General features: G+C 37.3%; 1 protein-coding gene across 1 annotated transcript in view; it reads right to left on the bottom strand.

Moving 5' to 3' along the window:
* Positions 1-15,952, bottom strand: part of ABLIM1 (actin binding LIM protein 1) — a 222,432-nt gene that overhangs the window by 52,639 nt on the left and 153,841 nt on the right. The window contains exons 8-9 of the mRNA XM_063307206.1: positions 8,951-9,038; positions 5,446-5,504 (exon numbers count right to left, since the gene is read on the bottom strand). Coding sequence (XP_063163276.1) covers positions 5,446-5,504; positions 8,951-9,038 — 147 coding nt within the window. The remainder of the gene's footprint in view (positions 1-5,445; positions 5,505-8,950; positions 9,039-15,952) is intronic.

Here is a 15,952-nt window from a genome sequence, read left to right on the forward strand (position 1 = left end):
TTACCATGTAACAGGCCCAAAGAACAGCTCCTTAGATTCAGAAGACTGGGGCTCATACAGAGATAAATATATGCTTAGTCTTCAGTTACTTTTTAGATAGTTTTTTTTTACAGCAGGAATGCACAAGGGCTATATCAGGTTTTGTTGTGACACAAAGGCTACAACGGGAGGTGCCAGGAACCTTTCTGAGGGAGTTTGAAGGGATTTTAAGTGTGAGAAGGATTTAAGACATTTGGCCCCTTAATCCTCGCCAATTCTATTATGTTTAACCAAAAGGGCTGAAAAACATTAAGTCCTCCCCAATCTGGAGTAACATCTGGGGGCCACAAAAAGGAAGTTGGCAAGGTCACTTTGTTTTTGGAGAGATTCTGGTTTACAGAAATAATTTTATGGATTATTTTATATAAGTAGTCTGCATTTGCACATAATGCTAGGCTATGATTGATCATTATGAAGATGTACTGTAGCGAGACTTCAGTCTGTACATTCTTGTTTTCTCTACCAATTAACCTCTGTGAAAACTAGAAAATTTTAACTGTCTTTTAATTTGAAGTTGCTTTATGATAACCATAGTTTAAGAGCATAACCCTACCCTAAATTACAATTTTTATAAAGATGAAATGCCAACATAGGGTTTGGTGCTGGGTTGTTTTGATGATAGAATGTTAAGACTGTCCAGGTCCTAATATCATGACAAGTTTTTCAGTTAATCTAAAAAACAAATTAAAGCTTCTGTGGCTATGTTGGAGGAGAAAAGAAGAGTTCCAAGGCCAAGTGTTATTTGTTTTAGCTTGTCATTACAATGTTAACTATAGTTTAAGCATTATATATAATACAGTTACTGTATTATGTATCACACAAGCACCATTAATTTAGTAAGCTCAGAGTAAAACTTTACAAGATTCATACTCAAAAACTTTTTTACAGAAATAACACTTAGGCTGTAGGCAAGGGATGGAAATCTATCTTTTTGCATTTAAATTTCTTTCTCCTTTGGTTCATGAACAAAAGACTACACATTTCATTTATGTTGCTGCAATCACATTTGAACTTTCCTCTTGAACTTTCCTTTTTGAAAAGGTACAAGATCCATCATGGATCTTTTGATATCGTGTATAATTTGATTCACAACGTATTACTTAGCTTTTAAAAATCACACTCCCATCAATTTAAGGAATTATTAAATGAACCAAAACTATGCATATTAGCTCCTTAACTTATATAAAAAACATTTTGTCCTAATATTTGAGGTTGAAATTTTCAGTCAAAGAGTTCCTTCTAACTAATCAACCTCCAAAGAGAGGTTTGTGCTAAATCCAACATGTAGGGTAAGAAGATAACTATAAAATGTGCTGGCTGTTACTTTTGCAGATAACAAAGCACTTGTTTTGCAAGGTTTTATCTGTCAGCTCTTGATGGTTTGTACAATCAAAACAGCTGTTCAGAATGAAAGAAATAGCATATGTGTTTTGCTTGACCATCAATCCATTTTGTTATTCCTGGCTCATACATTTCCCCCAAAACAATCAGAATCTATTCTGCAGTGAAATAATAAAAGGCATCTAAGGTAGGAGAAAGAACAAGGTATTAAAAAACAAAGTGATTTCTTATAGGAATTCAATACACACGGTCAAAGTATACTGTAGTGCTTCTCATCAGTAGGAAAGAAAGGCTGCTTAAAAGTTTAATTAATCTTTTACATTTCAAAACATAAGTCTTTCATCACATCTCTGGATAACTGATACTTGACAGATTGAAATTTCGAAGATTAAATATTCTCCAGGTCTAGAGACGATAAAAAGTTATTCTGTTCAATTCACTTTTTCAAGCTGCTTTTAAATGACATTAGACATTGACATCCTTTATCAGAGAAGTCTATAAACTTTGACTGTAAATAATTAATACCAAGAAACTGTCAATATTCAATCTCAAGAAGTAGCAGCATGCATCTACTTGTCACAGAACAGCAAACAGATACTTCAAAGACATGACTCAGTGATTATTTGTTCTCCATCATCCATAAAACATTTTTGAGAGTACATTTTACAATAAGTAACGATTTTAATTATAGCCAAATTATTGACCTGAACAGCAACCAAATAAATTAGGCATGCAATACATATATATATATATTACCCATGCTATCATGCTTACACAAAAATACATACAACCGCAAACAAATATACAGAACTGTTTAATTTGTGCCCCAAATCTATCACACTAGAATAAAACAGTGTCAAGCAGCTGTGCCCTAGGTAATGTTGCTTACATAGTGCTACCAAAATGAGTAATACCTAAATTGAATTGATCTTGATATCTGGGGGTATAAACTGTGGACTCTAGCTTGAGAAGCAATGCCTAAATAAGTAAGTAAGTAAATAAATGTAGGTGGCACGGAATGCTACCCTGATATTTAGGCAAAGAAATGTCTGCCTCATCACTCAAACTAGGCCCATCAAGAATGAAAAGTAAGAGTGGTTATACTTATTTTAGCCCCTTCTTTTAGGCAAGAAAGAACAGTAAAGTGTAAGGAATATCTGAAGTATTATCTGAAGTGAGGTTGGGCTACCATATTTACAGATGGTATCTTTGCATAAAACAAGGACTGAAGACTGTCCTTTCTGCCCAAAGATGATCTGGATGATTTATCTTTCTTTTAAAATTGTATCTTCCAGAATTTATTTTCATTACCATAACCATGGGCAAAACACTATAGCATTTTAGTGACTTACATGCAAAATAAAGTAATTTCCATTCATACCTTTTCTCCTTGAAAACTAACATGGTATAAGTGTGTGTGTGTGTGTGCGTGCGCGTGTGTGGTAGCTGTGTGTGTGTGTGTGTGTGTATGGTATCTGTGTGTGTGTATGTGTGTGGTATGTTTGTGTGTGTGTGTGTGTGTATCATAGTCCCTCAATATAATTTTTTAGCATCCTTATTCATTACTTTTTGCAATCTCTGCAAACATATACATTAGCAACAACTAGTGACATTTGTGACATAGTGAAAATACAAAATCAAGGGTGCTTTATGTGGTTCAAAAAAAGCGAAAAGTAAGGATAGTGAAAGAAGTGGGAGCAGCAGCTGCAAACTTGAGTGCAGAAAGAAGTAACACAACTGCAAACCTCTGAAGAGCGTGGCCTGCGAAGAACCAAACTCTTTGGATAAAAGAAATCAGATGAGGAATGCTGTCATAAAACAGAAACAACAAGGAAAAGTGAAAAAAGGAGAAGGGCTTCCTAAACATACATTAAAGAGAGGTTCTTCCCTCTCCATAAAAATTATCTCCTTAAAATCAGTGTGATAATGAAAAGCATGGTACATGACGTCAGTTAGAGATATTGTCAACCCCCTCCAAAAAACCCCTTATAGGCAGTGTTTGAAAGGAATAAACATTCCCCACAGTTTTATACCTGATTACTTTATTTCCTGCTTTTTCTGGCATATATAACCTTCTGTGGAAATATCCAAAGGGGAATGGATCTTAATTAATCATTGTTTTTCTGGACTCCACCTAAAATCTCACCCAGCAGGAACTCTTGATAAGAAGAAGCATGCAGTCCAAGATCCGTTGTAGACAAAATGCTGTATATTGTACTGATGACTGCTGAAGCTATTTCAATAAGTAATTCTGGTTGTGTGTATTTTGGCTATCAGGGGAAATACAATGAGAACAGTTTGATTCTCTGTAGCACTACACACTTTTTGGGACTAGCATTTCTCAGGAAATAGACTTTATATTTTAGATGCAAATCTCTTGCTATGCTGAACCAGAAAAGAGCACTTGCTCGTATAAGAGAGAAAGGAAGGAATGACTGCAGTTCCCTTGGAAACTGGGAATAAGCCTAAATGGTTTTGAAAGGTCAGTAACAATTAGCTGAAGGATTCTTACCACACCAATAACAACAGATAAACAATCTGGGCAATAGCATCTGTTTGCATCTTCAACCTAGAGATGAAGTAATCCTACAACAAATATGTTTGTTTATTAGCATTTATATCCTGCCCACATCCAAAACTCCAGGTGGCTAACAACTATTCAAAAAGAACCATATTTCTGACTTTACTATTTATCAATAGCAAAGTCTTGGTGGCTAGTTAAGCTGGTCTTACAGATTTTAATGACATCCAAAGTGGATATTAAAGGAATTGATCTATATGCCAGGAGTCAACACTGACTCAAAGGCACACAGACACAAAAAAGAAGCCGAATGAAGAAAATGAAGCAAAACATAAGCCAATGTATTTGGAACAGAACAAATAGAGCATCCAATTTAATACAAATAATAGTTTGTTCATACAAGTAACAAGGAAGAGGTGAATTTTGCTGATGCCTCTTTCCTTTATGTCCTGCCCCTGCCCTCAACCCCCCCCCCCCGCTCCAGTGTACAAGAAATCTTTTGGGAAATGTGGGAGATAAATTCAACTTCTTTCTTTACCCAGTGGGAACCTTTCCTGGATCTCAATTCATTTCAGGAAAAGAACAATAAATTCAAATCCTCCCCATTATCAGTAACAATGGAATGTATTTCCTTGAAATATGCAAATGATGGAGGTTAATTTATGTATTTATGAATTTTATATATGCCTGAACTGTATGATGACGTAAGGGTGCAGAAAGAGGAAAAACATCAAAATGATACAGATGGTTTAAAGTAATAATAAAATGCCCAACAGTTTTCTCTAAGGCCTTCTTTGGGACACTGGAATACCATTTTCCTAGAAAAGTAATAGACATTTGCCAAAACATCATGCAATGTTACTTGACTGTTTTTCAGAAGCTCAGAATACTTTTTATTTCTTTGTTACTGTTCCTTTTTTTTCCTCCAGAGATCTACAGTCATGCATTTGATATTTTGGAAAATGCACAATCAACCTTCAATTTAGCAACTGTTCAGAAGCCTTTTCAAGACTGAAGTCACTACAGAAATGGAAGAGCCTTGAACAACAATCAAGCAGCTTGTTTTCTTTCATGGAACCTGGACAATGTCATGTGATCCATCCCACATATGCAAGATTATTCTATCAGTTATGATATGTAAGCTTATAAGTATATGGGATTACACTTTCAGCTTATAGCATAATCATGTATTCAAATGACTCCCATTTTCTTTAATGGGATTTAGAATGATAAAATACATACTGTAAATTGGTAGAGATTTTATAGATTATCTATTCCAACTCTATGCTGAGACTTATCCTAGAGCATGTTAAATTTAAATAAATAAACAGCATCACATCCTTAAGGCTGTAAGAAACCTTTTCCATTTCTAAAGTAATCAAATCAAATCAAAATTTTATTTATGGCCCAACACAAGAAAAAGACCAACAGTACAATAATTATAAAAAGGAATTTTTAAAAGTTGCGAAAAAAGTATTATTTTTTATGTGAAAGGAATCACCACATAGTTTCAAAAAAAACAGAAAATGTAAACTACTCCTTACCCGTAGCTTTTCATCTCCCTTTGTAGACTGTTTACAGTCAGGATGCCAAACTGTAGAACCTAGTGTACAAAGGAACAAGACAAGTCATATTACATTACATTCAAATCAGAAGAAATCCATTTAAAATAGTGAGTTTGATACTTCCCATTTTTCTTAACAGTAGAACCTTCTGCGGTAGCATCTTGGCTTGTATCAGTTTCCTTTTTAAGGGAAGACCAATGAAGACTTAATTTCTGTTTTGTAATATTCTGTTTATTTACATTAATCACATGCTGTAGAATTTCCAGAAGCAAGTATGCAGCACACAGAGCAATGTCAATGCATTGACGTCTCAAAAAACCATTTTTGCTAACAGCAAGTCTTTTGGCAAACCCAATCTGCTGTCTGTCTGCTTTTTCCCAGGCCTCCTCCTTCAACCTTGATTCAGCTTGAGGAAATAACTTTTGGAGCACCCTCCATCAAATAGAAAGGTGCACTGATTGTCCAGTACTTAGCATCAAAAAGATCAGACTAAATCAAATATGAGTTTTAAATAAACTTTTCAGTAAACAAATGTCTTTTCTCTCATGTTCTCCTCTAACCTACATGGATCCACTAGCAGACTGGATGTCCCTTCCCTTGAAACCTTTTTGGGTACCCCTAAGTTGGCTTTGAAGGTTGAAACATTTCCTTGACATAGATTTGGGAAGCACCAAACAGATACATAGATGCAAGGCAAAGGGAGGTATGAAAAAAGGGATATTCAGTTCTGTGAGCAAAAATTTGTTCACAGAATGACAGATTTAGTCCACTGTAAGAAGTAGGCTGTACTGTCTTGAGCTACATTTCTTGTATCTCCTGTTGGATTTGAAGTTGGTACCCTAAGCAAATTACGCTTTATTTTCACTTCTTGATGTAGAAGCTGAAGGAATTCTGGTGCTTTCATCCTAGTAGTCATACTGAAGAAAAAAAATGTGATGAACTGGAGAGATATTTGTTTTCAAAATGGAAGGAATAAAGGAGATGATATGGTAAAGACAGACTCAATTATACTCGCAATAAAAAAGTGGGATTGTTACATATGCTCATGAAATGAAAAGAATCCTCCTATCCTATTTGAATAATGTTGCCTCCATAACTCAGCATTCTTGCATCTGAGATAAACAGAAAATACTATTTTACCTAATATAAAGTCTTGTATGCTAGCATAAAGCAAGTTAAAGTAATTTCTGCTAAAAGCCTAATCAAATGCTTCTCAGTAGTAAAAGGGAAAGAGGAACGTAAAGTAGTATATTTTTATTTGCAACCAGGTAAGACTTGTATTTGATTCCTAAAACTTGCAGGGCTCTGGATATTGACCTAAATTTGTATGAATGTTGAGGACACAGTGAAGACACAGATCTTTGATCATGTTTTTGCTTCTTCATTATTTCTAAGTAGTCTGTTAATTAATGTCTGTTTTGAAAATGTAAGCATTCTTGACCTGTACTCAAATGTGAAGAAAGATAATGCACTGTATCCTAGCTTAATCATGAACTATAATTAAATCTTGATCCAAAGCATTATCAAGACTAAAATTTAGTTCTACAAACCTTTGTATAACTGCACATAATACTATAATTACCTATTTATTCTATGACTTGGTAAATGAAGAATTAGTGCTAAACAGTGATTAAAACAACTGTCTTATATTAAATAAACACATGACCAACACTAGATAAAGTATTGGGTTGACACATTGTATTAAGTCTTTTTTTTTTAGTTTTAGCTTATCATATTGCATAGATCTATCTACAATGGTTTATAGACCATGGTTGAAGGCTTAGCATGAAGTGTGGATTGACCTAATTATTTTTGTTATTTAATATCTTGTTTAAGTAAATTAAAATTCCATACAATGTTGAACAGAGTCATGGAAAGTATGCCAATCAGGTTTTTAGTCATTATAGCCAATCAAATCCACCCTGGGGGCATCCCGTAAGTGTCCAAATTCCTTTCACTATCATGCTCATTTTGTAGATGTCTGTTTCTATTGTTGGAGACTGAACACTACAACAAAGGGATCTTTGATCTGTTTTAGAACAAAGGGAGACTCTTACATTTCAAACTCTAAAACAGGCAGGATTTTTTGGTCCACTTTTATATTTAGAAGGAAATGTTATTAATAAAAAGTGCTAAAAGTTACTATTAAAAGGATTTTTGAAAAGAAACCACTATTCAATCTTGCCTGCAAAAAAGTAATGACAAAACTAACTAGCACCCAAACCACACTAAGCATCCCCATTTGACTGAGGAAAAGAGTATAAAGAGCATGCCTGATAAACACTTGGAAAAAGCTCCATGACTTTTTCTTATTTTCATTAGCTATAACACATGCTATAAAGCAAAGGACATATTTTTCTCAGAAAGGCAGAAAGATTTACATAGTAAATGTCAAGTTAAACACCAAGTAGGACCTTTACTTTAAAACTCCTACATTTGGCAGTAAAATAAAGGACAATTTTATTTTATTATCAGCATACCCCACTGTAGACACTAATTCTCATGAGGACAGATGAGGCGCTTAGGTTTAGCCTGGATTAAGGCAGAAGTCAAGAATCTCCTTTAGCAGGAAGATATGACAAAAATGTCCATATTGTAAGATTACTTGGCTCACAGACAAATCTAATGCAAGCTTCCAGTGAACATATTACCCAAACTGAAGTTTCTGTCTTTATACTTTCTGATCATATAGCTTTGCATTGCATTACTTTCTTCCAGAAAAGTTATAATACTTAAAAAAAACACCAGCATTTTGTATTTTTGATGCTGATAAATAATGGAAGTAAGCTATAATCAAATACTAGCACCAGAAGAAACTTGTTTTCCATGGGACAATTCTGGTACTTCTTATTTTTGTTAAACAAGGATCTATTTCTTTTTACATAGTCATTTATCTGTGTTTAGATTCAGGAAGTTCTATGTTGATTTATATTTTAACCCCATTTAGCTTTAAATCATTTCATAATAAAACACTTGGATAGGGATATGCCCTGAAGCAAACCGGTACTTTTATATTTGATCAGAATCAGAATAAAAGAAAATCCACAGAGATTAATCAATGAAACAGAAAGCAAAACAGTTCAGTTATAACCTCAGTTCAGCCTTGAAGACCTTGTTAAGATGTTGTTCCAGAGGGCAGGTACTGTGACAGAGAAGGTGTGCTTCTTAGGTCCCATCAGAAGTTACTGTTTAATGGATGGGACCTGGAGCATGCCAACTATGCCTGATGGTTCAGGATAAGCAGAAACTATGGAAGTTATTGAGGTAACCATGCCATGAAGGGCTTTATAGGTAATAAACAGCACCTTGAATTGCACTTGGAAGCCCACTCGTAACCAGTGCAGTTCATGAAGCAGAGGTGTTATATGGGCATGCTGTGGCATGCCCATAACACCAAGGACTCCACATACCCGTAACTGCCCATGCTGCTGCATTCTGCACTAGCTGCAGTTTCTGAGTGGTTTTCAGTATCTAATTTCCATACCTTGCAGATACATTTCTTCTCCTTCTGTAAACATTTGGTTGCATCTGCTGCATCGTGCACAACTTGGATGGTAATGTTTGTCACCTGCCTGCAGAAAAAACGAATGTGGAAAATAGAATGTGATTTACATTATCTTTCACCAATACTTGTATAATAATGACATAGCTTCAGTTCAAAATCCTATCCATGAGCGCCCCTAGCCTAGCCTTTCATGAGCTTTGGTTTTTAATGAAGTGCACCTGTCTAAAGCCAGCATACTACCCAATTTGAGAAGGCAAGTTTCAGTCCCATCAGTTGGATGAGTTAGTGTAATCTATGGCAATTTGTAGTCATATTCCTTTCTTCTGTCTTTTTTTTTTAGGTCCATGGGGTTATTTATAGCAAGTATGTTTTTCATTCCCCCTTTTTTTCATTTTCAGTGTTATTAATACAATTAGGAGGCATTTTGTCTTTGTAGATAAGTGGAGCTGGCACTTTTATTTTATTTACCTTCACCACTTACTGACTGCAATTAAATACTAAATATATTGTTGACTTCTGCAGGATCTGGACTACTAATTCATCCAAATATGCTAAGGCATCCAGATCTCCTAAATATATTATTATTGAATGGACTAGATTGAGAATATTTGGTACTTTATGTACATACCTTTTTATTTCCCAGGGTGAATTCAAAATGGTGTCACATAATAATTAGATAATACAGTAATAAAAAACAAATCCAATACAAAATTAAAATAAATAAGGTACCCATTCAATATATAATAGAATCATAGAGTTGGCATGGGCCATTTAGACCACCTAGTCCAATTCCATGCTCAGTGTAGGAATCCAACATCCCTGACAGATGGTTATCTATGTCCTAACAGCCAGGAACCACGCTGAGACAAGGAACAGGTCTCTAGTGTTTTATTGCAGCTACATAACAGGAAAATCCTAACAAACTGAAGAAGCGTGGGAAAAACCCAGACATATAAACCCCAAAGGTTAAGGCGGGCCCGATCTGTGTCTCTTGGAATGGCTACCTAATTCCTCAGTGCTACGCATGCGCTTTACAGCCTGGATGGGAGCCCCCTGCTCGCCATCCTTACTCATGACAATCTAGCTTCTAATTGAGCATACCCAATAAAAGAAGCCCAATAACTCTTAAAATAATTCACTCCACCAATGATTTGTTGTTATAGTTAGGAACCTTTTACTCATATGCAATTGGAATTTGCATTCCTGCACACTGGAATAAGAAAGAGGAGGTATTGTCAACTTCCATTTCAATCTTCTTAAGACTAAACATTTGCAATACCACTTCATGAGACTTAGTTTCTCCTCATAGTATGGGTGATCCTTCACTGATTCTGTTCCAGTTTGTTAAGTTTGTCAAAGATCTACATTTTTTTTTAAAGTATCATTTACTTGATTCTTGGTTGGGCAGGTGATAGTACTTGCCAACATTATTGTTTTTATTCTTTTATTTATTTAACCAGAGGCTCTCTACAGGTCTTCCACATTAATTCAGTTGGATTTCTGAGCTGGAATGGATATTTTTAATATACAATGAACTTTTTCTCCCTTTCTATTGCTTCTGAGCTTTTCTTTAACATATTGCATTCTTCAATTGCTATATTTTAATTGTGGGATTAAATTTCATTAAAACTATTTAATCATATTTGTGGGTGAGCCTCGTTTAGGAACCATTTCATACGTATGACCATATCGCTTTTGGTAATGGCAGACAGAGCAAGACTTCTGAATTGAAGAAGGCAGTCTTTAAAGTATCTATGGATTGCAATTTATGTTCTGTGTTGTCCTCATACAATTAATTTTTGGTTGAATTTTAATTAGAACTCTGGTTAATTTGGTGTATATCATATTAATATCTTTATTGTGTAAATCAAGATATTGTGATACTGTTCTACTTTTTTAACTGCACTGATCAGACAGAAAGGAAACTAGCAAAGTTCCAACTTACATGTTATAAAATTGGAAGTGAGCCTATTGCTTTAATACAGTAAATGGCAATAACTACTTAGTTTTTCATTATTTTAAGATGAATTTATACCCTGTGTATAAATTACCCTGTGATATTGCTGATATCCCTCTAACTCTGTGTATCAATTAACTCTTCCCTCTAGAGTACTATGGTACGAAGATAAAAGCTTTAAATAAAGCATTGCTTCATTCTATGGTATGAAAATAAAAGTAAAGGCTTTATACTGTAAGAATCTACTATCAAATGAAAAGGAATTGCAGGCTTATTTTTAATGGTAAGCTGTTACTGCAAATGAAGTTAAAAATTTCTGTCTTGAATTTATGTGTATCTCCCTACAATGGTAGCTGCTGAGAGTTACATCCTACTTCTAGTGATATTTATATGCTTTTTGACTTCAGCAAAGGATCGTTACCTTGTTGTGGTGCTGGAGCTTGAGCACCTCAATGATGCCATGAGCTAAACTGTGAAGGGCCACCAAAGACGGGAAGGTCATGACAGAGAGGTCAGACTAAATGCGATCCCTGGGGAAGGTAATGGCAACCCACCCCAGTATTCTTGCCATGAAAACTAAATGGATCAGTACAATCAGAGATATGTCGGTATACCATCGGAAGATGAGACCCCCAGGTCGGAAGATGGTCAAAATGCTACTGGGGAGGAACAGAGGATGAGTTCAACTAGCCCCAGATGTGATGACGCAGCTAGCTCAAAGCCAAAAGGATGGCTAGTGGCCGACAGTGCTGGTGGTGAACGGCGAATCCGATGTTCTAAGGATCAACATACCATTGGAACCTGGAATGTAAGATCTATGAGCCAGGGCAAATTGGATGTGGTTATTGGTGAGATGTCAAGATTAAAGATAGACATTTTGGGCGTCAGTGAACTGAAATGGACTGGAATGGGCCACTTCACATCAGATGACCACCAGATCTACTACTGTGGACAAGAGGACCACAGAAGAAATGGAGTAGTCTTCATAATTAATAGTAAAGTGGCTAAAGCAGTGCTTGGATACAATCCAAAAAACGACAGAATGATCTCAGTTCGAATTCAGAGAAAGCCATTTAACATCACAGTGATCCAAATGTATGCCCCAACCACAGATGCTGAAGAAGCTGAAGTAGAGCAGTTCTATGAGGATCTGCAGCACCTACTGGACAACATGCCTAAAAGAGATGTTATTTTCCTCACGGGAGACTGGAATGCTAAGGTGGGCAGTCAAATGACACCTGGAATTACAGGTAAGCATGGCCTGGGAAAACAAAACGAAGCAGGACATAGGCTGATAGAATTTTGCCAAGACAACTCACTCTGCATAACAAACACTCTCTTCCAACAACCTAAGAGATGGCTTTATACATGGGCTTCACCAGATGGACAACACCGAAATCAGATTGACTACATCCTTTGCAGCCAAAGGTGGCGGACATCTATACAGTCGGTAAAAACAAGACCTGGAGCTGACTGTAGTTCTGATCACAAACTTCTGATTGCACAATTTAGGATCAGACTAAAGAGATTAGGGAAGACCCACAGATCAGCTAGATATGAGCTCACTAATATTCCTAAGGAATATGCAGTGGAGCTGAAGAATCGATTTAAGGGACTGGACTTAGTAGATAGGGTCCCGGAAGAACTATGGACAGAAGTTCGCAACATTTTTCAGGAGGCGGCAACAAAATACATCCCAAAGAAAGAGAAAACCAAGAAGGCAAAATGGCTGTCTGCTGAGACACTAGAAGTAGCCCAAGAAAGAAGGAAAGCAAAAGGCAACAGTGATAGGGGGAGATATGCCCAATTAAATGCGAAATTCCAGAAGTTAGCCAGAAGAGAGAAGGAATTATTTTTAAACAAGCAATGCATGGAAGTGGAAGAAGACAATAGAATAGGAAGGACAAGAGACCTCTTCCAGAAAATTAGAAACATCAGAGGTAAATTCCAGGCAAAAATGGGTATGATCAAAAACAAAGATGGCAAGGACCTAACAGAAGAAGAAGAGATCAAGAAAAGGTGGCAAGAATATACAGAAGGCCTGTATAGGAAGGATAACAATATCGGGGATAGCTTTGACGGTGTGGTCAGTGAGCTAGAGCCAGACATCCTGAAGAGTGAGGTTGAATGGGCCTTAAGAAGCATTGCTAATAACAAGGCAGCAGGAGACGACGGCATCCCAGCTGAACTGTTCAAAATCTTGCAAGATGATGCTGTCAAGGTAATGCATGCTATATGCCAGCAAATCTGGAAAACACAAGAATGGCCATCAGACTGGAAAAAAATCAACTTATATCCCCATACCAAAAAAGGGAAACGATAAAGAATGTTCAAACTATCGAACAGTGGCACTCACTTCACATGCCAGTAAGGTAATGCTCAAGATCCTGCAAGGTAGACTTCAGCAATTCATGGAGCGAGAATTGCCAGATGTACAAGCTGGGTTTAGAAAAGGCAGAGGAACTAGGGACCAAATTGCCAACATCCGATGGATAATGGAAAAAGCCAGGGAGTTTCAGAAAAACATCTATTTCTGTTTTATTGACTATTCTAAAGCCTTTGACTGTGTGGACCAGAACAAATTGTGGCAAGTTCTTAGTGGAATGGGGATACCAAGTCATCTTGTCTGCCTCCTGAAGAATCTGTATAACAACCAAGTAGCAACAGTAAGAACAGACCACGGAACAATGGACTGGTTTAAGATTGGGAAAGGACTACGGCAGGGCTGTATACTCTCACCCTACCTATTCAACTTGTACGCAGAACACATCATGCAACATGCTGGGCTTGAGGAATCCAAGGCTGGAGTTAAAATTGCTGGAAGAAACATTAACAATCCCAGATATGCAGATGATACCACTTTGATGGCTGAAAGCGAAGAGGAACTGAGGAGCCTTATGATGAAGGTGAAAGAAGAAAGTGAAAAAGCTGCCTTGCAGCTAAACCTCAAAAAAACCAAGATTATGGCAATCAGCTTGATTGAGAACTGGCAAATAGAGGGAGAAAACGTAGAGGCAGTGAAAGACTTTTTATTTCTAGGTGCAAAGATTACTGCAGATGCTGACTGCAGTCAGGAAATCAGAAGACGCTTAATCCTTGGGAGAAGAGCAATGACAAATCTCGATAAAATAGTTAAGAGCAGAGACATCACACTGACAACAAAGGTCCGCATAGTTAAAGGAATGGTGTTCCCCATAGTGACATATGGCTGCGAGAGTGGGACCAGAAGGAAGGCTGAGAGAAGGAAGATCGATGCTTTTGAACTGTGGTGTTGGAGGAAAATTCTGAGAGTGCCTTGGACTGCAAGAAGATCAAACCAGTCCATCCTCCAGGAAATAAAGCCAGACTGCTCACTTGAGGGAATGATATTAAAGGCCAAACTGAAATACTTTGGCCACATAATGAGAAGACAGGACACCCTGGAGAAGATGCTGATGCTAGGAAGAGTGGAGGGCAAAAGGAAGAGGGGCCGACCAAGGGCAAGGTGGATGGATGATATTCTAGAGGTGACGGACCCGTCCCCGGGGGAACTGGGGGTGTTGACGACCGACAGGAAGCTCTGGAGTGGGCTAGTCCATGAAGTCACGAGGAGTCGGAAGCGACTAAACGAATAAACAAAAAAAAAAAATGCTTTTTGAACAATTGCACTATTTTACTCATGGAGACACTGTAAAATCCTTGAGAAAGCCTACTAAAATAATGTTAAGGTCAGTACAAGTTACTATTTGCAGAATCAAATCAAATCAAATCAAATCAAATCAAATCAAATCAAATCAAATCAAATCAAATCAAATCAAATCAAATCAAATCAAATATTTATTATAGTCAAAGACCAGCATAAGAGTTAAGAAAGGATGAGTAATGATTAATGGAGAATTCATCTTTGATTACAGAAAAGGTATACCAGACATATATAGATGTATACACATATTTAACTGGGGACTGCTAAACTATACATATATACTTAGAACTAAGCCTCATTGCTTCAGCAAAGGATCGTTACCTTGTCGTGGTGCTGGAGCTTGAGCACCTCAATGATGCCATGAGCTAAACCGTGAAGGGCCACCCAAGACGGGAAGGTCATGACAGAGAGGTCAGACTAAATGCGATCCCTGGGGAAGGTAATGGCAACCCACCTCAGTATTCTTGCCGTGAAAACTAAATGGATCAGTACAACCAGAGATATGTCGGTATACCATCGGAAGATGAGACCCCCAGGTCGGAAGATGGTCAAAATGCTACTGGGGAGGAACAGAGGATGAGCTCAACTAGCCCCAGACGTGATGACGCAGCTAGCTCAAAGCCGAAAGGACGGCTAGCGGCCGACGGTGCTGGTGGTGAACGGCGAATCCGATGTTCTAAGGATCAACACACCATCGGAACCTGGAATGTAAGATCTATGAGCCAGGGCAAATTGGATGTGGTTATTGGTGAGATGTCAAGATTAAAGATAGACATTCTGGGCGTCAGTGAACTGAAATGGACTGGAATGGGCCACTTCACATCAAATGACCACCAGATCTACTACTGCGGACAAGAAGACCACAGAAGAAATGGAGTAGCCTTCATAATTAATAGTAAAGTGGCTAAAGCAGTGCTTGGATACAACCCAAAAAACGACAGAATGATCTCAATTCGAATTCAGGGCAAGCCATCGAACATCACAGTGATCCAAATATACGCCCCAACCACAAATGCTGAAGAAGCTGAAGTAGAGCAGTTCTATGAGGATCTGCAGCACCTACTGGACAACACGCCTAAAAGAGATGTTATTTTCATCACAGGAGACTGGAATGCTAAGGTGGGCAGTCAAATGACACCTCGAATTACAGGTAAGTATGGCCTGGGAGAACAAAACGAAGCAGGACACAGGCTGATAGAATTTTGCCAAGACAATTCACTCTGCATAACAAACACTCTCTTCCAACAACCTAAGAGACGGCTTTATACATGGACTTCACCAGATGGACAACACCGAAATCAGATTGATTACATCCTTTGCAGCCAAAGGTGGCGGACATCTG

Source organism: Candoia aspera, chromosome 6, assembly GCF_035149785.1.
Source record: "Candoia aspera isolate rCanAsp1 chromosome 6, rCanAsp1.hap2, whole genome shotgun sequence".
In the NCBI taxonomy this organism is placed as follows: Eukaryota; Metazoa; Chordata; class Lepidosauria; order Squamata; family Boidae; genus Candoia; species Candoia aspera.